A 23152-nucleotide genomic window follows, 5' to 3' on the forward strand; every position below is an offset into this window, starting at 1 on the left:
ACATACAATTAATAAAGTGAAACAAAATAATTCTAAAAGCTAAGTCATATATACCTGTTAATAGTAGATTCTTTAAAAAAAAAAAGGTTAAATAACATACATGTTTTCAAAAACACCTACCACATAATTTATACAAAATAAGTATAGAGCATGGTAAAAATTCGGGTTGTATAAAGAATCCATTTATCACCTGGCAGTCTAGACCCCTTCACTTTCCTAATTCTGCCCTGGCCCTGGTCGGGGCACCTTCCTCAGAGGTTGCAGCTCACCATTCCAAGGTTGCCCCACCATACCTGAGAGCTGTTTGTTTATGTGTGATGTTTTCATGTAAGATTTTGATGAGGTTGAAAAGCTGGACTTCAATGGACCAGGGTGGTCTTTTTTCTCTGAGTGTCAGTGGTCTTGCATGTGGAAGCCAGAGATTGATGTTGGGTGTTTTCCTCTATTGCTTTCCACCTTCCTTTTTAAAAATATTTCATTTATTTGGTGTGTGTGTGTGTGTGTGTGTGTGTGTGTGTGTGTGTGTGTGTGTGTGTACATGTGTGCAGGTGCCTGTGATGGCCAGAAGTAGATATCATATCCCTTGGAGCTGAAGTTACAGGCATTTCTGAGCCACTCGACATGGATACTGGGATCCAAACTGCATTCCTATGGTAGAGCAGCAAGCTCTCTTAGCCACTGAGCCATCTCTCCAGCCCTACCCATTGTACTTTTTGAGACAGGATCTCTCACTGAATCTGGAAGTTGCTGTTTGGTTAAGCTGTCTGGCCAGTGAGCTCAAGAGATCCTCCTGTCTCCACATCTCCAGCACTGGGATTATAGATGCATGCCACCAAGTCCAGCTTTTATGTAGGTTCTGGGGTTCTGAACTCAGATCCTCATTCATGCACAACAAGCACTTTACTGACTGACCCCCCCACCCTACCCACACACCTCATGTAACAACTCCCGTGTCTTTGGGAAGTCCTAACCAAATGGGAAACCCATTGAAGTACTAAGGAAATGGGGATCCTTTCTTTTCAGACAAACGAACTTGTGTTGAGTTTGGAGGACGATGACAGACTTCTGCTGAAGGAAGACAGCACACTGAGGGCCGCAGGAATTGGTGAGAAGGAGCTGGGGTCTCGGTGGGTGCACTGGGATTCCCAGCCTGTGAGCAAGGGGCCTTGGCTGATAGTATCTGGAAACGTCTGCAACATAAACATCTCTGTGCTGAGAATGCCGTGTGTTTTGGTCATTTGACTTGAGGCACTGGCATCTGTTCTTCAAATGTGCAGAATGCAAATAGTTCTTTTTAGAAGGTTTGCTCAGAATTCTGGTGAGGGTCATTTAAAATGATTGACAGACTATTAGTACCATGACTGGCTACTGTCATCAGTGCCATTTGAGAGAAATGGACCTAGTGGAACTAATGTTGAATAATGAAATGAGATGTTGTTTGTACAACATGTGGTGTGACCTCTGAGAGTCACCCAAGTCACTCAAGGCTAGCCAAGGTATAGAATTTAAACTAGGAACCTGGCTGGAGTATGCAGTTGGAAAATTGCCTGATTTAACCTTTCAGCTTAGCAGGGGCATACAGTTCTGTGTGGCCTCTCTCATAGCCATTAGGTGTCACTGTTAGTCTACTTATGGATGTTAGTCACCTAAGGATGGTGTGAATATTAGCAGGGAATTCAGAGCAGTTGGAGACATGTACCTAGGACACACCTCTGTGGTCAGGGAGCATGCTAAGCCATCAAAAGGCACCTTTCCTTCATAAGTCCCCATGAATACTGGATAAGAACACTTGAAGTAAGGACTAGGCTAGGAAGCCATAAATTTTTTTGACAGGAGTTCTGTTGAGTGACTTTAACCACATGTCAGGAATTCACTGTTGAACAATTCTCATGATTTATGTGAATTCCTGACAGGAATCTTTCCACTGAAATAAGATTAAAAATAACAGGTTAAGGGGCTGGGGAGATGCTCAGTGGGTTGGAGCACTTACTGCACGAGGACCTGAGGTTTGATTCCCAGCACTGGTGCAAAAAAGTTTGGTGTGGTCCTATATTATATGCACCTGTAACCACAGCAATGTTGGGGGCAGAGACAGGAGGATCTCTGGGGCTTGCTAGCTGTCAGCCTAGCTGCACATTCAGTGAGAAACATCTCAAGGGACTAAGATGGCAAACAAGACACCCAGTGCCCTTTTCTGGCCTCTGTACCTGCTAGAATTAGTGTCTATTCATATTGTGAATACAGTAGATTTATTGTTACTTGAAAAAAATTTAATTTCCTGGGTCTTTGTAGCAGGTGTAAAACAGGAATTATATTCTATGATGCTTATGTTTGTTTTCTGTAATATCATCCAAGATCTAGTTTCTTAAAAGTAAAATCAAATTTGAGACTACTTAGTGATTTCTTGCAGGGCATGGTGGTACATGCCTGTAATCCTAGCACCAGAGAGGCTGAGGCAGGAGGACTGAGTTTCAGGTCAGCCTGGGTTACACAGTGAGTTCAAGACCTGTATGGAGTATATGGTAAGACCCTGTCTGTAAATAAATGCATACACGCATACATACATAGTTAACGATTTCTTTGGGCTAAGTGATTTCATGGTTCCACTACTTGGCAAAAATTCATTAATCAAATAGTAGTTGAACATTTATTTTGTGAGTGAGAAGTTTGTTAAGTTGACAGTTGCTGCAGCAAATGCTCTTTCTTATTATAGAAGGTCACACTTGTCTAATTGAGACTTAAAACACCTAGAGGCAGCTTGACTTGCTTTAAAAGTATAAGGCATGAGCTGGGTGTGGTGGCACATACCTTTAATCCCAGCACTCAGGAGACAGAGCCAAGTGGATCTCTGTGAGATCAGGGCCAGCCTTGTCTACATTTCGAGTTCCAGGCCAGTTGGGGCAACAGGGAGACCCTGTCTCAAAAAAAGAGTACAAGCCAAATTGAATGTTACAGAATAGTATTGATGTGGGAATGAACAGATAGCTCAATGTAAAATCCATAGCAAAATGAAAAAAATTAGTACTTTACAAGAAAGTTAGCATCTCAAATAAATGAGGAAGACGTGAACTAGCCAGACAATTGCGAGAGTGTTCTGGAAAATAAATTTAAAATCCTTAACTCAGTCTTTATTCCAAAATAAATTCCAAATGGATTAAATGTTATAATGTAGGAGCTGGAGAGATGGCTCAGTGACAGCACTGACTGTTTTTATTTTTTGGTTTATTTATTTTTATTTTATGTGTATGGGTGTTTTGCCTGCATGTATGAAAGTGCACCTGTGTGTACAGTGCCCGAAGAGGACAGAAGAGGGTATCATATCCCCTGGAACTGTAATTAAGGATGATTGTTAGCTGCCATGTGGGTGCTGAGAACCAAACCTGGGTTCTCTGCAAGAGCAGCCAATGCTCTTAACTGCTGAACCACCTCTCTAGCCCTATTAAAAAAACAAACAAACAAACAAAAAAACCCCATTCTTTTGAAAAGAAAATGTAGCTTGATGATTTTCAAAGCTTTTAAAGCATGGCCTCGAAGGAGGGGCCATAGAGGGGAAGAGGTGATAGATATAACCCTAAAAACTGTAAACAGACCTAAAGAAGAAAGAACAAACTAAGAAAAAGTATGTACAGAATAAATGACAGATAGAAGTTGGTAGCCTGGCTTTATCAAGAACTCTTGGGGGCTGGGGAGATGGCTTAGGTAAAGTGCTTACTGGATAAACATAAAGACTTGTTCTGTGCTCTCAGTGTTGGGGAGGCAGAGACTGGAGGATTCTTGGGGCTCACTGAGCAGCTAGTCTGGCCAGTTTGTGAACTCTAGGTTCAGTGAGATCCTGTCTCAAAAAATAACATGGAGGGAGCTGGAGAGATGGCTCAGCAGTTAAGAGCACTGACTGCTCTTGCAGAGGACGTGGGTTCGATTCCCACTACCCACATGGCGGCTACGAACCGTCCTTAACGCTAGTTCCAGGGGAATTGGAATCTCTCGCACGACGACACGGGTGCACTCACATACATGCAGGCGATACACTCATATACACATAAAAATAAAAATAATAATAAAATAACATGGAGATGGGGCTGGAGAGATGGCTCAGTTAAGAGCACTGGCTGCTTTTACAGAGAACTTGGGTTGAGTTCTTAGCACCCAACATGGCGGCTAACAACCAACTGTAACTCCAGTTCAGGGGATCTGATGCCCTCTTCTGGCTTCTGTGGGTACTACATGACATGTTCATACACATTAAAAAATAAATAAATAAATGTAGTAATTGTAAATAAGTTTTAAGATAATAATAAAAGCTGAGCATGGTGGTACAGCCTTTAGTCCCAGCCCTTAGGAGCAGAGGCAGGTGGGTCTTTGTGAGATGGAAGCTGGCCTGAGCTATATAGCTAGTTCCAGGCTAGCTGGGATACAGGGGGACCCTGTTTCAAAAAAAAAAATTTTTTTAACAATAAAATGTACGTATGTACATTTCTAGGTGGATGTGGAAGAAAAATCACAGCCAGAGAGATGGCTTCCCAGGGTGTTGGCATTACCATTGATCTTTCCTTCTCTGTATTCTCTAATTCTTCTCATGATTTAAATCCTTTTCTATGGTTTACATGTGATCTTTATAACTAAGACCGATTTTTTTAGAACTTTGTATGTGTGCATGCAAGTGCATGTGCACCGATTGTGTGGAATCTAGAGGTCAGAGGTTGACAATGGGTATCTTCCTCAGTCACTCTCCACCTTATTTTTAAGACAGGTCTCTCACTGAACCTGGAGCTCAGGAAGTAGCTAGTCTGGCTGGCCAGTGGCACCACCACACTCGGCTTTTGTTTGTTTGCTTGCTTTGTTTGTTTTCTAATGTGGGTCCTGGAGATTGAACTCAGGTCCTCATGCTTGCAAGGCACCCTGAGCCATTTCCCCAGCCTGAGAATCCCTCTTTAGGCATTCTTGTTTTAAGGCTTTAGTCAAACTTTGATCCAAATCAGATCCTTTCTGTGGGCTCTCCTCTGCATTTGGGGTGACCCAGTGATCCCCAAAATGCCCTTTAATCTTGGCAAGATGAAAATGTGGGTCCCCGCCAGAAGCAATTTCCTTTGCTTCCTAGAGCTGTGTTCAGTCCTCTGGGAAGAAGCATAGGTTATAGTTGGGGGAGGACATGAGGGTCCCTGGAGAACAACAGGAAATTGTCAGTGGGAGTCAAGTTGTCAAGCATGATTTTTCTAGGGAATTTTCTCTCTTGCCTGCGTCTGGTTAGGTTTCGAAAAGGTTTAAGAGACAAACTCAAAGTCATCACTGGCTCCCTTTTACTCCTTGATCTCGCTGAAGAGCTGTCAGTCTGCTATCACAGCTTGTTGCCATGGGAATCGTGCCAGTGTGATGAATGTATCATCTTGGCTTTTCTGCAGGAGTCAGGAAAGAAAGGCTGTGAGGGGAATGAGGAGGAGAGCAAGTCTCAGTTCTTCAGAAGCATTTCCTTTTTACTTCAGACCCCATCATACATTCCACACCTCACGTCTGCACCTGTTTGTACTTGTGAACTTGAGTAAATGAAATGATTTGTTCTGAACTGGTAATGTGTTTCAGTGTGTAACACCACTTGCTCTAAAATGTGAGGACCTGAGTTTGGATGCTGGCACCCACCTAAAAAGCATTTGCTATAACCACAGCATTGTGAGGGCCAAGCACAGGAGGACTTGAGCTTGCTGGCTGCCAGCCTGGCTCCAGGTTCAGTGATACACACATGTCAAAATGGAAAAAAAAAAGTTTCACTTTGTGGAAGGAAGGAAGGATTTTTACCTAGTCCATAATTTGTATGACTGAAAGATTTTTCCATTGTTTTTAATAATTAAAGTTTTGGGGTTGGGATTTAGCTCAGTGGTAGAGCACTTACCTAGCAAGCGCAAGGCCCTGGGTTCGGTCCTCGGCTCTGGGAAAAAAAAAAAAAACAAAATAATAATTAAAGTTTCATGGACTAGTTCTCAGAAAGAAATGTACATATAATGTTTTTTTAAGTGATATTTTATCAATTTCAGTTTCTTTTACCCTGCTGCTGTTATCTTTTGAATCTGTTCTGCTTTGAGAAAGAAATCCTGGCTGGGTAGCTCCTAAAGCAGGTTGTTTTATTGTAAAGACTTGAAAGTTAAAGAGCTTATCTAAGGGACAGGTTCCTGGCATGCTGGGTCCTGTAATAATCTCACAGCTCCCTTGTGCTTTGTTTTCATCTTGTGTCTTTCTAACATCTGCTCCCTGCCTTCCGCCACCATCCAGAACCCGACCTCTGCTGCAGACCTTGAGGTCACATCCTACATACGGGAATTCTGAGGGTTCTCTGGCTCCCACCTCTTCACCACATGAGCTTTGTGTTTCCTTAAAGTTTGGGACTCTTCTCATTAAAAAAAAAAAAAAAAAAAAAAAAAAAATTTTTTTTACTACATTTAATAGGACTAAGAGAGAGAAAAAGAAAGAAAAAGAAAATACATGAAGTTGTCAGAAAAAAGTGATGGGGAGATATGGGAGGAGTTGGAGGGGAGAGAGTGGGCATGGATTTGATCAAAAGACCTTATATGCATGTATGAAATTCTCAATAAATTTTTTTTTCAAGTTAAAAAAAAGGTTTGGGGCTCTTTCCTGTTCCCATCTTGGGACAAGCATGCTTTCTTTCTTCCTTGATAGTGTCACAGTGTCTCTTCACATTAACATGACAGTGAGTTTGAGATCAGACTGGTCTACATAGCAAGTTCCAGGCCAGCCAGGGATACGTGATGAGATCCTGCCTCAAAAAACAAAAACAAAAACAAAAAAAACTGTACCGCACAGTTCCTCTTGCTTTGCTTATTTCATTTCTTTATTGTGTGTGTGTGTGTGTGTGTGCACATGCTCACATGTGAAGCCAAAGGACACAGAGGACAACCTCAACTGTCATTTCCTAGGTGCCATCCACCTTCTGTGTTCTTGTTTTGTTGAGAGAGAATCTCTCACTGATGTGAAAATCACCAAATAAGCTAGACTGGTTGGCCAGTGAGCCCTGGGGATCCACCTGTCTCTGCCTCCCCAGCACTAGTGCTACAGACATGGGTGACTAAACCCAGCTTTTTATGTGGGTACTGGGAATTGAACTCAGCCCCTCGTGTTTGTTTGGCAAGCATTTTACCCACTGAGCCATCTCCTCAATCCCCCAAAAGACTTAGCTTCCACATAAGGGCAAGTTCTCTCTGTGCCTGGCTCATGTCCCTTGACCTGATGTCTTCCAGTTCCATGCATGTTGCTACAGTTGATAGGGCTCCATCCTTTTCCTGGCTGGGTTGTATTCCCTTTGCAGTTTCCATGCAGGCCTGTGCCTGGTGTTAAGTACCAGATGTTTCACGATGTGTCCTCTTCCATGTGTTGTCTGAAAACTGCTCTGCTAACCAATCTACACAGCTGGCCTCACTCAGACATCTGAAATAAGTATGACAGCCAAGCAGTCACTATATCTCCACTGAGTTTTAGCCTTGGTTGGTGAAGATTTAGAAGTAGAACTCAGCTGTGGGCTCCACCGTGAATGATTTGTAGATTAAGGTTCCATGAGCATGAGGACCTGAGTTTGAGCCCCCAGACTCACATAAAAAAGCCAGGGGTGGTGGTGCATAGTCTGGGAAGGCAGAGACAGGCAGATAACCTGGGCTTTGCTAGTCAGTCAGCTTAGTCTACTAGCCTGGGGAGCTCCAGGCCAGTGAGAGACTGCTTCAAAAAAAAACTAGTGAACAGTGTCTGAGAACTGACAGCCATGGTTGCCCTCCACATGCATATGTGCAGGCACATGCACGCCTGCATACACACCAACATGTACACATGCTTACATGCGCACATATACAAAAAGGAAGGATAGCCTGTTTTCCCGGATCAGAAGAGAGGGTGCAACTTTTTCCCTTTGACCTCAGTTTGTTCCATGAGCCCCCTTTTTTAAAAATATGCCTTTGTCATCACTTGATCATCCCTGACTGGCCCACCAAGAAAGTGCGCATGCCTTGGTCTTTCTCGACCACAGGGTCTGTAACATGCCACTTAGGTGTGTATGACCAGCCTCAGGCCAGGGACAGAGAAAGCTGGTAGTGCATCTTTGTTGGTAAGCTGATGAGTTTGTTAAGATAGGTCAGAGTAGTAATGAAATTCAACTTACTTTTTCTTGGAGTTTTAGAGTTAGAAGGGGTTATTTTTTCTTGTATTTCTTTCTTGTGTTTCAAGTAGTCATTATTGACATTCCCTAGTAGTCCAGTGGTTAGGATTCAGCACTCCCAAGTAATATTTTTTTTTGTTAAAGGTAGAGGTGTGTGTGTGTGTGTGTGTGCACGCGCACGCGCGCCTAAGTGTGTGTGAAATGTTTGAAAATGTTATAAGAAAAACACTTTAATTTTATATCCAAAGTCTAAATGTCCCAGCTCATGTTTATTTAATTAAACTTGGGCATCAGTATTAAAAACATCCGCAGTGTATTCAGAGGATTGTCCTTGATTTCATTCCATAGTAACACGAGGGCATGAAGCAATGATGTACTTACTGGATTTTAGACCCCACACTTTCTTCAGATTCCCGTGCTGAGGTCCTCTGCACCAGACTGCACTGTGCCTGGAGCACATTTAATTTAAACCCAGGCACCCCAGGGGATGCATGCAGCCAGCTTCCTACCGGCTCTTCCCTGCTGTGCTTAAAGGAATTGTTTTAAATAGAATTTGAGCTGTAGGAGTTGGAGGGACACTGGTAGAGTGACTGTGTAATGAATGGTCTTAGTCATTTGTGGGTTGGGGATGTGGCTCAGTGGGTAGAGCTCACCTGGCTTAGACGAAGCCCTTGGTTCAGACTCTAGCACTTCATAAACTAGGTGTAGTAGTACATGCCTGTAATCCCAGTACTAGAGAGGTAGAGGGTAGGATGATCAGCAGTTCAAGGTCATCCTTGCTACATAAGCCAGCCTTGGCTATAGGAAACCTTTCTTAAAAAGAAAATCATCTGGGGGCTGGCGAGATGGCTCAGCAGTTAAGAGCACTGACTGCTCTTGCGGAGGACCAGCCTTTGATTCCTAGCACCCACATGGCGGCTATGAACCATCCTTAACTCTAGTTCCAGGGGAATCTGAGGCCCTCTTCTGACCTCCAAGGTGGGTGCACTCACATCCATGCAGGCAATACACTCATACACATAAAATAAAAATATTAAATAATTTCTATTTTTTTAAAAAAGAAAATCATCTGTAATTTGTTTCCATTTAAATTGGCAGATCAATTTGCAATGAAAATATATGAACTCATTCTCAAACATTTCCAACAGATTTACAAATTTTTAAAAAATCATTATTCCTTTCACTTGGAGACTGTGCTGCTAAAGTTTAAAATATACCTTTGTTTGCTTAGTTTGGATTTTTTGAGGAAAGCCTCACTATGTAATCCAGGCCCAAGGTCTAGAAGTCATGATCCTCTTGCCTCAGCCTCCCAGGATCAAGGCATGTGCCACTACACCCAGCTTAAATCCATCTTATGTTTTACTTTGTGTGTGTGTGTGTGTGTGTGTGTGTGTGTGTGTGTGTGTGTGTGTGTGTACAGGTATATGTGCACAGAGGCCAAAGGAGGCCATCTGGTGCCCTGCTCTATCCCTCTCTGCCTTATTTCCTTGAGACAGGGTCTCTCACTGACCCTCACTGAACCTGGAGCTAGGCTGCAAGCCCCAGTGAGCCTCACACAGCGCTGGAGTTGTAGGTGCATTCAGCCACACCTGCTTCTTACATGGATGCTGGGGGTCTGAACTCAGGTCCTCTTGCACCACAAGTGTTCTTACCCACTGAACCATCTCTCCAGCCCCTTATGCTTTATTTTTGAATCTTCAGAATAATTTTTTGTTTGTGTTCTAATTTATTATGGTTGGGTTTTTTCTTTTTTTTTTTTAATGAACTTGAAGTATTAAGTTTAGCCCATTTATCAGTCTTGTTTTCCAGGGAGATGGGGGTGGGGGTGCAGTGATCTGAACATAAAATCTTCACCTTCTATTTTGAGCTTGTTTTTCATCCATGCTTTATAAATACCAAGTTATAGCTGCATCGTGGTACACCCCTTTAATCCCAACACTAGGGAGGCAGAGGCTAGTGGCTCTCTGTGAGTTCAAGGCCAGCCTGGTTTACATAATGGGTTCCAGGCTAGCCAAGAGCTACATAATAAGATCCTATATCAAAGCAACAAACAAAAACTAAACCACAATTACTCACTCAGTGGTTTCTTTCTCTCAGCTCATCCTGATCTATAAGGTGTATTAGTTTCTCCAAAGAGGTCACAAATAAATGTCAAATGCAGGCAGTGAAAAGTGTAATTACAACTTGCAGTGACTTGAGCAAAGTGCTGGACAGGCAAAGATTGTGTAAAGTGCTATATGGAAATAGCACATCACTGATGAAGCCTTGCCCTGTGATTAAGAACAAGAGCCTTTTGCTTCCTCTATTAGAAACAGGGCTAGAGGGCTTAAGATATAGCTCAGTTGGTGAAGTGCTTGCCTAGCATGCATGGAGCACTGTGTTCAATTCCCAGAACCACATAAACTGGGTGTGATAGTGCACACCTGAAATCCAAGCACAGGGGAGGTGGAGGCAGGAAGATCAAGAGTTCAAGGTCAGCTGCATAGGCTGTAGACCCTGTCCAAGAAAAAAGGAAGGAAGAAATCATCTAGATCTACCTTTGAGCATATTTACCTTCAAAAGGGAAACCCAAGGCAGTTTTTTGTTTTGTTTTGTTTGTTTGGAGTTTTTATATAAAGGATATATCTTCAAATGCTTTACCTTTTAATAAACAATTTTTGGAAGCTTCCCTTTGTATATATATGATGCATACCTGTGAGTGTGCAGATGTGTGGAGGCCAAAGCAGACCAGTATCTTCCTCTATCCCTGTGTACCTTATTGCCTGGAGACAGAGTCTCTGACCAAACCAGAAGCTCCCAGTTTTGCTAGGCTGACTGGACAGCAGAGCACTCAGGATCTACCTGTCTCCACCCCCGATGCAGGGGTTATAGGTATGCACAGCTATGTCCTGCTTTATAGTTTTATTTATTTGGGTTTTTTTCAGACAGCGTCTCTCTGTAGCCCCAGCTAGCCTGGAACTATGTAGACCAGGCTGCCTTCCATCTCACAGAGATACCTCTGCCTCTACCTCCCAAGTGCTGTGGTTAAAGGTATGCACCACCTCACCTGGCTTTTCATGCCCTGCTTTTTATGTGGGTGGTGGGAATTTGAGCTCGGGGTCCTCATGTTTGCAGAGCAGGTGCTCTTACCCACCGAGTCTTCTCCCTCGCCTCTGAGCCCCTCTTTTGACATGTTAACCAATTCTTGGTTTGGAGCTCTTAGCCATTCATTGAAATGTGACTTCTTGCCACGTTGAACTGTATAGTAACTGACTGCTTGCTCAGGGTGCCTGTTTCTAGCCTCTGTTCTTTTGATTCTCAGTTTCTCTCAGCTGTGTCTCCCCCACCCCCAAAGGCTCAATGCTGTAAGAGCTCCCAATCTAATTGTCAGCCACTCAGATTAAATGTAATCCCTAGGACATAGTAAGTCTGGAATGAAGATTTATAAATATGACCAATGTTATTTTCTTCTATCAACACCTGTTTATTTTCTCTAGTGCGCAGGGTAGCTTATGGTAGGGAGATATACATCTGATATTCCTGCAAACAGCAAAAACATTCTTAATGAAATGTCATGCTAATCTCTTGAATTTCATTCTTTGTGATAGATTCTAGTGATGAGATTAGAGCTGTGCACCACAGGCCAGTGGTAATCTTCCACACTCTTCTTGGTATCCTATTTATTTGGGTTGAAGAGTTTTACTTGTCTGTTTTGAGCACATATGTTAATTAAGTACTCAGTATTCATTACAAATAATCATGTCTGTTTTCTTGTCAAGATTCCAAAGGCCCTTTTGCTCTTTCTGCAAAAGCCAAGCAGACTGTATTAACTCCTGGTTTAATTTTTTAAAAAACCACCATGGAACTTGTGGGTGCAACACCTTAAAGAATCACATGTTTAATAATGGGCAAGCTCTCCATCATATCTGAATTAATAATGCTGCTGACTTATTGTTTAAGAAGATGGAGTCCTTGACCTGCTAGGTTGAAAGCGTTGTGGCCGCCCTGAACCTCTGTGGGTCCTTTAGCTGAACCATTTCCCCCGTGAATAATTAGAGGCATTTGAAGGTATCACAGTAGAAGCCAATTTGTGTCTTTCACTTTGCATATTGCTGAAGCCTCATGAATTAATCATAAGCAGGGCCAAAAATTAACTTCTTCAGACACATATTTTGATGGGTCATGAGGGAGAATGTAAAGTGATCCGTAGAATATTCTACTAATCCTTTAAGTATTAAATTATTATACCTACAGGCTAATTTGGGGAGGGGGAGTCCCATTCCTTCTGGAACTGAGTAGCCTATTTGAAAGCAATCAAGGTTTGTCATTTTCTAGAACTGTGAAGATGGGTGTAATTGAATAGTATTAGGATTTCTTGAAAATCTTTATCCTTCTGTTAACTCTTGGTTTTAATTTTCAGAGTTATTCTTTTAAAATGTTTTATTATATTTGTTATTGATAGTGTGTGTATGTATGTGTGTGTGCGTGTGTGTGTGTGTGTGTGTGTGTGTGTGTGTGTGTGTGTGTGTAGCACAGTGCATGTGTAGAGGTCAGAGGACAACTTGAGGGAGTTGGTTCTCTCCTTATACCATAAAGGTCCTGGGGATTGAACTCAGGTCATCAGGCTTGGTGGCAAGCACCTTTACCAGCTGAAATTTAGACTCTTACAACCACACCCCAGACTCGTGGTTGCTTTTCTAAAAAGTTATTATACAACCCAGCCAACAGCTTGTCCTTTTCACTTAAGTATCTGAAACTATTAGGTGATAATGAACCAAAGTGATAGATTTCCATACTTGCTTAAAATTTAGTTTTATATTAAATTTTTTCCTCTCCTTTTCTGTTTTTCTTTTTTCAGCCAATGAAACTGAAATTGCATTCTTCTGTGAAGAAGATTATAAGAAATATAAAGCTAATCCCATTTCATCCTGGTAAAAATGTCTCTGGGCTTCATTTTTGCATACCTGTGCTAAGCTCTTTATTACATGAGGTGTTTTTGAAACTGACAAGTAAATCTTTGAAAAAATAATCCTTGGCTTGATCTTTCTTTAGAGGTCCCTCTCCCTTCTGTGCCTTCCTTTCTTCTTCCTTCTCTCCCTCTCTCGGTCCTTTCATTCCTTCTTGATTTCCTTATTATAAAACGAGGAAAATATTAGATTTTTTTTTTTTTGGTCTTTTTGAGACAGGGTCTCCCTGTAGCCCCAGCTGTCCTGGAACGCACTGTGTAGACCAGGCTTGCCTTGAACTCTCAGAGATCCGCCTGCCTCTGCCTCCTGAGTGCTGGGGATTAAAGGCTAGCGCCACCACTACCCGCACGAATTCTTTTTTAATTTTGCCTTCACAAGGGGGCAGTGAAAATTATACCTATTTTCTTGGCAGTATCAAGGCTCAGAATTGTCTTGCCTAGGGTTATTCTAATATAGAAACTCAGGTAAACATAATCTTAGTGTAGGAATAACATTGCAGTGGCATGTACAGTGGAATTCCGCATGGTTTCGAAAGATCAAAGATACTTGTGGAAAAAATTGCATCCGTACTGAGCATGTACAGGCTTGTCATTCCATAAACAATGAACTGTGCAGTATGATTATTTACAAAGCACTTAATCAAGTAATCTAGAGATGATTTAAACTCTACAGAAGGATGGTCCTAGGTAATATGCAAATACACTGCTGTTTTATATCAGGGACTTAACCTGGATTTTGGTATCCTCTGGGGTCCTGAAACCAGTATCCCAGGGAATACCAAAACATGACTGTATTTCAGCACCCTGCTCCATTAGCTGTGTGTATAAAAGCTTTCATTATCCACAGGGCTGTACTCAAACACAGACTGTTCCTCTGACTCAGCCCACCAGTGAAATAATTACTAGGCTCTAAGGCACAGAGTTGGAAATAGGAAGTTGACTGTATATATATCTGTATACATGAGAAAATAGTACCTGAAAGAAAAAGGTGGAAGAGACGGAATAAAAACGAGTGATCTGCATCAGAGGGCGTGGCCTAACTGGAAAACTGGAAAGAATAGGGAAGTAAGGGAGAGCTTGTGAGTTGGCTAATGTGCTTGCTGAGCAAGCTTGAGGACCTGGAGTTCAGATCCCCAGCAGTCACATAAAAGATGACGGCCTGCCTCTGCCTCCCGAATGCTGGGATTAAAGGTGTGCGCCACCACGCCTGGCAACATTTGATTTTTTAAAGTGAAGTAAATATTCAAAAGCTATCATTTTGGGGAGTTAGGGAATGTAGCTCAGTTGGTAGAGTCCTTGCTTAGCATGCAGGAAATGCCAAGTTCCATCCTCAGCACTGCGTCAACTGACCATGATTACATGCCTGTAATCCCAGCACTTGAACGGTGGAGGCAGAACTAGAGGGTCAGTCATCCCCATCTACAGAGGAAGTTCAGGGCCAGCCTTCACAACATGAGACCCCCATCTCAAAAATAAATATAATTTCTTTTCTAGAATTAGGGACTATTTGGTGACTTAGCATGTTGGGTTCTTTAAAACGATATCACTATAGCTGGCAAGGTGGCTCAGTGGGTAAGAGTGTTTGCTGCACAAGAATGAGGACCTGAGTTCAAACCCTCAGCACTCATGTAATAAGCAGACCATGCCACATGCTCCTATAACTGCAAAGCCATAAACAGGAATATTTCTGGGCTTGCTGGCTGCCAGCCTAGCTCCAGGTTTAGTGAGATACCCTGTCTCAAAGAAATAAGGCTGAGAGTGATTGTGGACACCCTACACCCTCTGACCTCCACACCTGCATGTGGGTGCATGCACCGCACATGTGCCTCACACACACACACCAAAAAAGATTTATTTTTAAGATGCAACAAGATCAAACTGTTTTTGTATTTTTTCTGTAGTTTCTTATTAGAACACTTGCTGTCTTTGGCTACCAGAGGTTGTAGGAAGCTCTTAGGGGATGGTCAAGGCCACCTCCTACCTCAGGGAGTGTGAGGTACATACCACCCCCAACATTGAATAGTAGTTATTTTAGGGAGGTCTTATGGTTTTGTAAGAGGCTTGCTTTGCTTTTTTAGTATCTCAATCTGTGCAAATAATGCTGCTAGTATTTGTATTTGTACTTCCAAAGAAGATTGTTCGTGGAGAAGTCCGTGTCCTGAAAGACATAATCTTTCAACTGTCTAATACTTTTGGTTCCTGGGAGTGGCTGAGCAGTCATTTTGTAGGTGCCTCTCAGCTAGCATGTGTCCAGTCAGAACTTCTAGAAAGGCTAGCTGGCTCCAGAATTCCTCTTGTCTTCCCCACACAGGCAACACTGTGGTGTAGAATCTAACTTAGGACAACCTATTATTTTTCTTTTTAAAAAGATCAATGTGGAAAGACTGATTACCATGGTCAGAAGCAGCTCTGCTTTGTTGAGAGATTTAATGGTCTTTTTTGAAACAAAAATTCTATTTGTTTTATTCATTTGTTCATTAAGCGAAGTGCTGAATATACAGATGGCCTCAGACAACATTTGCTTCAGTAAGTGGCAAAGACGCAAGTGCTTTTAGCAGAACAGCAGGACAAACTGCTGTGGGAATACAGACAAGAGGGTAGTCAGTTTGGGAGGGGATATGTTTGTTTTATTTTTTATTTTCATTTTATTATTTTTTTAAGTCTTGGCTGAACTATGTCTTCAAAGACTCAACAGGCACCTTTGCTGAGAAGAAAAGAAAGGAAAGGGTTTATTAATATTTTGTGGTGCATGTGTGTAGTGCGAGTGTGTATGTGTCATATCTATAGTGTGTATGTGTGGTGTGAGTCTGTGTGTGTTTACATATGCAGGTGCTGAGGCATGCATGTAGAGATCAGAAGACAGCTTTGTGGAATCAAGTGTTGGTTCTCTCCTTCTGCCTCTGCTTTTACAAGGGTTCCAAGGATCAAACTCAAGTCATCTGGCAAGCACTTTAACCACTAAGCCTTCTTATCAAGTCATCTTGTTGGTTTGTTGGTGGGGTTTTTTTGTTTTGTTTTTTAGGGTTTTTTTTTTTTGCAAGAGGTACTAGTAGATATGTAGGCAAAGTAGCGTGGAAGACCTTGGGGGTTTTAGTAGAAAGTGAAGATCCCAAGGTTTGAGGAGATTCAATGAGATTATAAATGCTTAAATGACCATGGAAAATGGCAAGCTTTTTAGAAGACAGGTTGTATTCTTGGCCTTGGGGTAGAGAGTCCTGGGAACATAGCTGCTTTCATTCACCAGATCTGACATGTGTATATGAGAAACTGGACTTTCAAAAAATGACACAGGAGCCAGGTATGGTGGAGCACGTCTTTAATCTCAGCACTTGGAGGCAGAGGCAGGCAGATCTCTGTGAGCCAGCCTAGTCTACATAGCAAGTTCCAGGCCATCGGAGGCTACAAGGAGATCCAAATAAATAAATAAATAAATAAATAAATAAATAAATAAATAAAGGTCAGGGGACTGGAGAGATGACACAGTGGTTAAGAGGATCCAAGTTCAGTTTCCAGCACCCATATCGAGCAGTTCACAAGTGCCTTTAACTCTATCTCTAGGGAATCTGATGCCCTCTTCTGGCCTCCAGGCATGCATACTCACATGCACATGCCCACACACAGACACGTATGTCTACACATAATTAAAATAAATCTTTTTAAAAAATCACATGAAGGTTAAAAGACAAAGACTGGAAGAAACTTCTTGCACATATAAAATGAAGGATTAGCAAATCAGTGGGAAAAAAAGGATGGCCATACAATGCAGTTTTACTACACAGATTCATACAAAAGGAATGCACGGGGCTGGTGATGGCTCAGGGGTTAAAGGCACTTGCTACCCAGTGTGAAGACCTGAGTCTGATCCCAGGACCCACCTGGTAGAAGGAGAGAAGCAACTCCTGCAAACTGTCCTCTGGTCTCTACACATGCCCTGGTACACGTGCACCCACACATACACATACAGAGACACATGCAAAGCAAGAATATGTATATGTCTTACAAATGTGTAAAGACAGATATCCTATTTTTCAAGGAAATCAAGTTAAAATAAGAGGATAGCACTTTCCATTATCAAATTGGCAAAAAGTGAAGGGTTTGGAAACAGGTGTTGGCAGTGATGTGTGTGTACTTCTGATGGGAGTGTAAATCTTGTCTACTCATTTAAATGAGCATTTTGAAGTGGTAGCTATTGAAAGAACAGCTGCAAATTCTAGGGACTCAGAAGTTCCAATTCTTGGCGTCTTTTCCACAGAAGTTTCTTGTAAGGGAATTCAGTGTAGTGTTGAATTAGGGAAGCTGTCAACAATATAGATGATGGTGAAAAAGAAGCCAAGTAGCCGGTGTGTATATACATTCTAGATTCCTACTTCACAATGATGGTATACCCATCTTCAGTGAAAGGCGACTCAGATGTCATGCTAGATGAAATTACAGAGGTTTTCAAGTGTACAGTTTTTTAAGAGTTTGAAAAGCACATTAGGCTGGCAAGATGGTCAACTTGCTGTACATAAATTAAGGCATTTTTCTGCACATATATAATTTAAATATATGGGTATAAGCTGCGTATGCTGGCAAATGCCTGTAATTCCAACTACTTGAAAGGTTGAGGTGGGAGATATGCACACGCACACACATTTATGCATATGTATATACATTTTGGGGGAGGATTTCGTTTGTTTTTGAGACAGGGTTTCCCTATAGCCCCAGCTTGTCTAGAACTCACTATGTAGACCAGACTGATCTGGATCTTACAGCGAGAGAGAAAGAGAGAGAGAGAGAGAAAGAGAGAGAGAGAGAGAGAGAGAGAGAGAGAGAGAGAGAAACAAGTCAGTGGAAAACTTATAGGAGTCAGCTCTCCCCTTGTACCACATGGGACCCAGGGATGGAGTTCAGCTTTCAGGTTTGGTAACAAGCACCTTTACCTGCTGACCTGTCTCCTCCGCCCAGGATTATAATCTTAAACATGATTGAGAAAACTTATTTTGTTTCAGTCACCACCATGTGACTGTCATTCATCCCCATGGTAGATCTATGACAGAACTCTGAGGAAGCTTGCTTTCCCATGGAGGAGAAATGGGCCACACTGTGGCCCTGTCGCAGTTGCTGAGGATCAAATGAAACATTGCCCACAGGGCCCTGAACATACAGATCCTAACATAAAATAAGCACTCAGCACATGTGTCACAGTGCTTACAGTGAACTGTCACAGGAACTGCGACTTCATTTTGAAACAAAGAACTCTGACCCTCCCAGATATTGAACCAGTTTCCCAGGCCATAAAATCTAATAAGAGATTTAAAGAAAAAAAAAAAAAAAAAAACATTGCAAGAAATGGAACTTCTGGGTCAAAAGAAAAGACCTACATGGTGGAAGGAGTTGTCCTCTGACCGCCACATGTGAGCTGTGACATGTGCATATACATATACACATATATTCACACAAACAAAATAAGATTAATTTTTGAGAAAATGTCTTGCCGCAGCCCAGCTGGCTTGGAACTCAATATATAGACCAGGCTGGCCTTGACCTCACAGAAATCCACCTGCCTCTGCCTCCCAAGTGCCTGAGATTAAAAGCATATGCCAACACACCCAGCCCATAATAAAATCTTTTTAAAGAATATGCACATTTGTTCTGGCTTCAGATCTCACTTTCAAAGATGCTTTGAGCACACAGGAAATTGGGCACTTGGGGGAACATAATAATAATGTTGTCCACCATGAGCCAGTGAGCAACTTGTCAGCACTTTATGTCCATCTTTGTCATCATTAGTGGGAAGAACCTGCTATCTTCTGGTATCAGAGGAGCTTCCAGGCCCTGCCCACTAACCAGGCAGGTCTGTGCAAGTGTGGGGAACCTATTTGCCACAACATACGTGTTTCTTTGAGTTCTCTTCCCAGACATGTGCAATGGCAGTAATCCTACCCATATGGGACATCTGGGGAAGTGACCCAGCCTGGGGCCCTTTGAGAACAGGAGGGGGGGCTGGGCTTCCCCATTTCCGGTTATGCATTTGTAATTTGGGGCAGGGGTACAAGATGGCTGCAGCGCTAGGCAGAGGAGCCCAAGTATAGCAGCATCTGAGCACCTGGACACACTATGTATTCGTGTGTGTGTGTGTGTGTGTGTCTATGAATGTGTGTGGGGGTATGACTGCACGTATGTGCATGTGGAGGCCAGGGAATGACCTCGAGTGCCATTCTTCAGACATCATCCACCTTTTTTATTGAGAGAGAGAGAAAGCAAATCATAGAGCTGGAATTTGCCAAATAGGCTAGGCTGGCTATGCAGTGAGCCCCAGGGATCCACCTGTCTCTGCCTTCATACACTGGGACTATAAGCATGCTCCATGACTGGCTCTTTTATGTAGATTCTGGGCTTCAAATTTGAGGACCTTGTGCTTTTTCAAAATGCTTATTAGAGAGAGAGAGAGAGAGAGAGAGAGAGAGAGAGAGAGAGAGAGAGAGAAATGTGGATGCACTTGTGGGGGTCAGAAGAGTCTCGGGTTTCAGTCCTCATCTTCCTCCTTGTCTGATATACAGTCTCTTTGTTGTCCACCGCTGCTACATGCCCAGGTTAGCTGGCCTGTGAGCTTCAGGGGACCCTCCCACCCCTGCCTCTCCCATCTCACTGTAGCACTGGGACAGGTGCTACTGGGTCCTGGGGATTTGAACTCAGGTCCTCACTCTTGTGCAATATGTACTTTATCCACTGAGTCATCTCCCTGACCCCAAGCAACTGGATGTTCATCATCTTCTTGTTGCCTGTGCATATTTGTTAGGAACAGGTTCATGACTCTTGCTTGCTGGCTGTTTCACCTCATGTTGCTCTCAGATACTCCTGAAGAATCAGATTAAGAAAATCAACGCACTCCTGAAATGTTTTCTTATTTGGGTTGAGAGTATTTTGAACTCAGGACAAGGGGTTTAGGGATCTGCAGGTTTCAACATCTCCAAGCCTCCTAGTGGTCCCACAGTAGGAAAGTCCTAGCACTTCTCTTCCCTTCCTTCCCCTCCCTTCCCCTCATCTCTCACTGCGCTTCCAGCACCTCTGGAAGGTGTGGTGTGGAGGAGGAAGGCGAGACTCTCATTTCTTTCTATCTGACACATTTATTCAATGAATCAGACCTGAGATCAGCCTCCCATCCCCAAATGTGCATTTTGGGTGAGAATATGAACATAAGAGTTTAGATAATGGCCTTTGGAGACTCATCCTTTTTTTGGTCATTAGTCAGTGAGAGGATCATACAGTGTGTAATGACTTAAAAGAAGCATCCCGGATACATGTCATACTGCTCACAATGTGTTTTGTGGAGTGTACCCTAATCTGTTCTGTGCTTGTGCTGCTCTGAGTGAGTACTCAGAAAATAATGCCATTTGTAGGCAGAGAGGCTGAAGATGTAGAAAATCCATTTCTGGTCCCAGATAATGCAGTATGGCTCTTTTGAAATAAGTAAACCAGGAAGATGGCTCAGAGGGAAATGTGCCTGCAGTGCAAGCATGAGGTCCTGAATTCAGATCCCCAGCACCCACTTGGAAGAAAAATAGGTGGAGCTGAACATGGTGGCACATGCCTTTAATCCCAGCACTCGGGAGGCAGAAGCAGGTGGATCCCTGTGAGTTGGTTCAAGGCCAGCCTGGTCTACAAAGTGAGTTCCAGGCCAGCTGGGGCTGCAGGGAGACCCTGTTTCAAAGGAAGATAAAAAACAAAAAAAACAGGTGGGCCAGTGAGATGACTCAGTGAGTAAAAATGCTTGGTGCTTGTGGCCAGGGCTGATTACCTAAATTTGATTACTGGGACCCCACATAGTAGGAAATAACTGATTTCTGAAAGTTGTCCTCTAACTTCCACATGTGTGCTGTGGCATGCATGCACCCACACATACAATAAATAAATATAAAAAAGCAGGTGTGGTGATGTGTGCCTATAAATAACCCCAGTGTTAGAAGGTGGGGAAGGGTGGATACCAGTGGCTCCCTGGCAGCCAGTCTACCTGAAATACCAAGTTCTAGGATCAGTGAGACTCTGATTCAAAAATGAGGTGGAGAGCAACTGGGGAAGACATATTGATATCAGCCTCTGGCCTCCACTTGCACCCACACAGGCGAGTATGCCCACACACAAGCACACAGGCATATCTCTCTCTCTCGCACACACACACACACACACACACACACACACACGGGGGTGGGGGGGGGAGACTGGGAACTGCAGCAGTGGAGACTTGTGCCCGTTCTAACTTTATTTCTCCTAAGTCCAATGCAGGAAAAATTCCATCACTGAGAATGGAATTCTCACCATCAATTAGATTGACAGATCAAGCAGGGGCTGTAGTATTCCCAAGGCACAGGGTAGGGATGGGAACTAAACTTTTCCCCTTCTTTTTCTGACTTGGTGAGACATGACCACTGAGAGAGGTTGTCTTTACTTTTTCCAGTCTTAAACTCTGTTCTGCAAAATCAACAATGTCAGGGCTGGGAAGACAGTTCACCAGTAAAGTGCTTGCTTTGCAAATACAAGGGCCTGAGTTTGATCCCCAGAATGCACATAAGAAAAAGCTAGATTTGGTAGAGAGGCAGAGACGCAGATACAAACAGAACCATGGAGCTTGCAGACTAGCCAGCCTAAATGAACTGGTGAGCTCCAGGCCTTGAGAAACCCTGTTTCAAAAAACAAGACATCTGGACTGGAGAGATGACTCAGCAGTTAAGAGCACTGACTGTTCTTGCAGAAGACCCAGGTTTAATTCTCAGGACCCACGTGGTGGTTAACAACTGTCTGTAACTCAAGTTCTAGGGGGAATTTAACACCCTCTTCTGAACTTCATAGGCATTGCACAACACAGGTGCACTTACATACATGCAAACAATACACTCATACACATAAAAAAATAAAAATAAAATATTAAAAAAACAAGACATCATGAGTTCCCATCCCTCCATGAGGATTTATACATAGTTTACGGTTGATGGGGGAGAGATATTTCTTCAGTGGTGTAACCTCTCGTAAGGTAACCATGCTCCTGTAAATAACCCCTCAGCTATACTCATAAAGTAACCCTAATGAAACTCATTGGGTCACACATGTTTTAAAAAAAGACATGAATGTAGAAGGGGTAAAGATTGGTTGGGAAGAGGAAGGGAATTAGTGGGAGGGAGGTAAGAGAGAGTAATGGAGATATGTGTGAATATGATCAAAATACATTAGGTACATATGAAAATGTCATAATTTAACCCATTCTGTATAACTAATACGTGCTAGTAATATGTGCTTTTAAAAAAGTAGAGAGAAGTTGAACATACCTGCTCTAGTTGCATTTCTGTTGCTGTGATAAAATGCCCTGACAAAAGGCAACTGAGGGGAGAAAGGGTTCACTTTAGCTTTAGCTTCCAATTCCAGTTATAGTCCAGCACTTTAGAGAGTCACAGTGGCAGGAACTTGAGGCAGCTGGTATATCCACAGTCAAGAGTAGAGAGAGAGTGAGTTCGTGCATGCTCACTTGCTTGTGCTCAGCGCAATTTATCCACCCTTATACAGCTCAAGAACCCCTGCCCATTCCCATGGTGCTGCCCACAGTGTGCCAGATCTTCCCACATCAGTTAACGTAATTGACAATCCCCCACAGACATGTATACAATTCCTCACTCAAACTTTTCTCACATGATTCTAAGTTGTGTCTCATTGACTATTAAAGCTAACCATCACAACACCTGAAGTTGGCCTCTGGTTTCCATATGTACATGCACATGTTACACACACACACACACAAACACACACACATCACACACACACACACACACACACACACCTCACTCAATCAGAACTAGTTTTCTGTGGAGGCTCATGAGGTTCTAGGTTACCAGCCCCTACTGCCTCTCTGACATCAACTCTTAGCACCTCCTTTTATTGGACAGTAGTAACCTTGCTTATCTCCCACCTGCTAAACATCTTCATGCCTCTGGACTTTTATACTTTTCCTACCTTAAACGTCTTGCTATTAAAATGTATAGAATAGTGCCTGAGTCTTACCAAGCCAATAGAAATACTTCTTGGATGAA

The 23152-nt window shown here is 42.8% G+C and overlaps 1 protein-coding gene across 16 annotated transcripts in view; it reads left to right on the forward strand.

Annotated features, from left to right (window-relative positions):
* CUNH2orf76 (chromosome unknown C2orf76 homolog) overlaps window positions 1–23152 on the forward strand; it is a 90561-nt gene that overhangs the window by 49432 nt on the left and 17977 nt on the right. For 13 of the 16 annotated variants that reach the window (XM_008841399.3, XM_029567507.1, XM_017800197.2 and 10 more), the window contains one exon: window positions 1024–1105. In XM_008841399.3, the coding sequence (XP_008839621.1) occupies window positions 1024–1105 (82 nt within the window). Of the gene's footprint in view, window positions 1–1023; window positions 1106–5399; window positions 5870–12986; window positions 13158–23152 lie in introns of those variants that run through there. The other 3 variants (XM_008841405.1, XM_017800199.1, XM_017800200.2) reach the window with 2 other exon arrangements.

This window comes from Nannospalax galili, unplaced genomic scaffold, assembly GCF_000622305.1.
Source record: "Nannospalax galili isolate Female #2095 unplaced genomic scaffold, S.galili_v1.0 scaffold779, whole genome shotgun sequence".
Classification (NCBI taxonomy): domain Eukaryota; kingdom Metazoa; phylum Chordata; class Mammalia; order Rodentia; family Spalacidae; genus Nannospalax; species Nannospalax galili.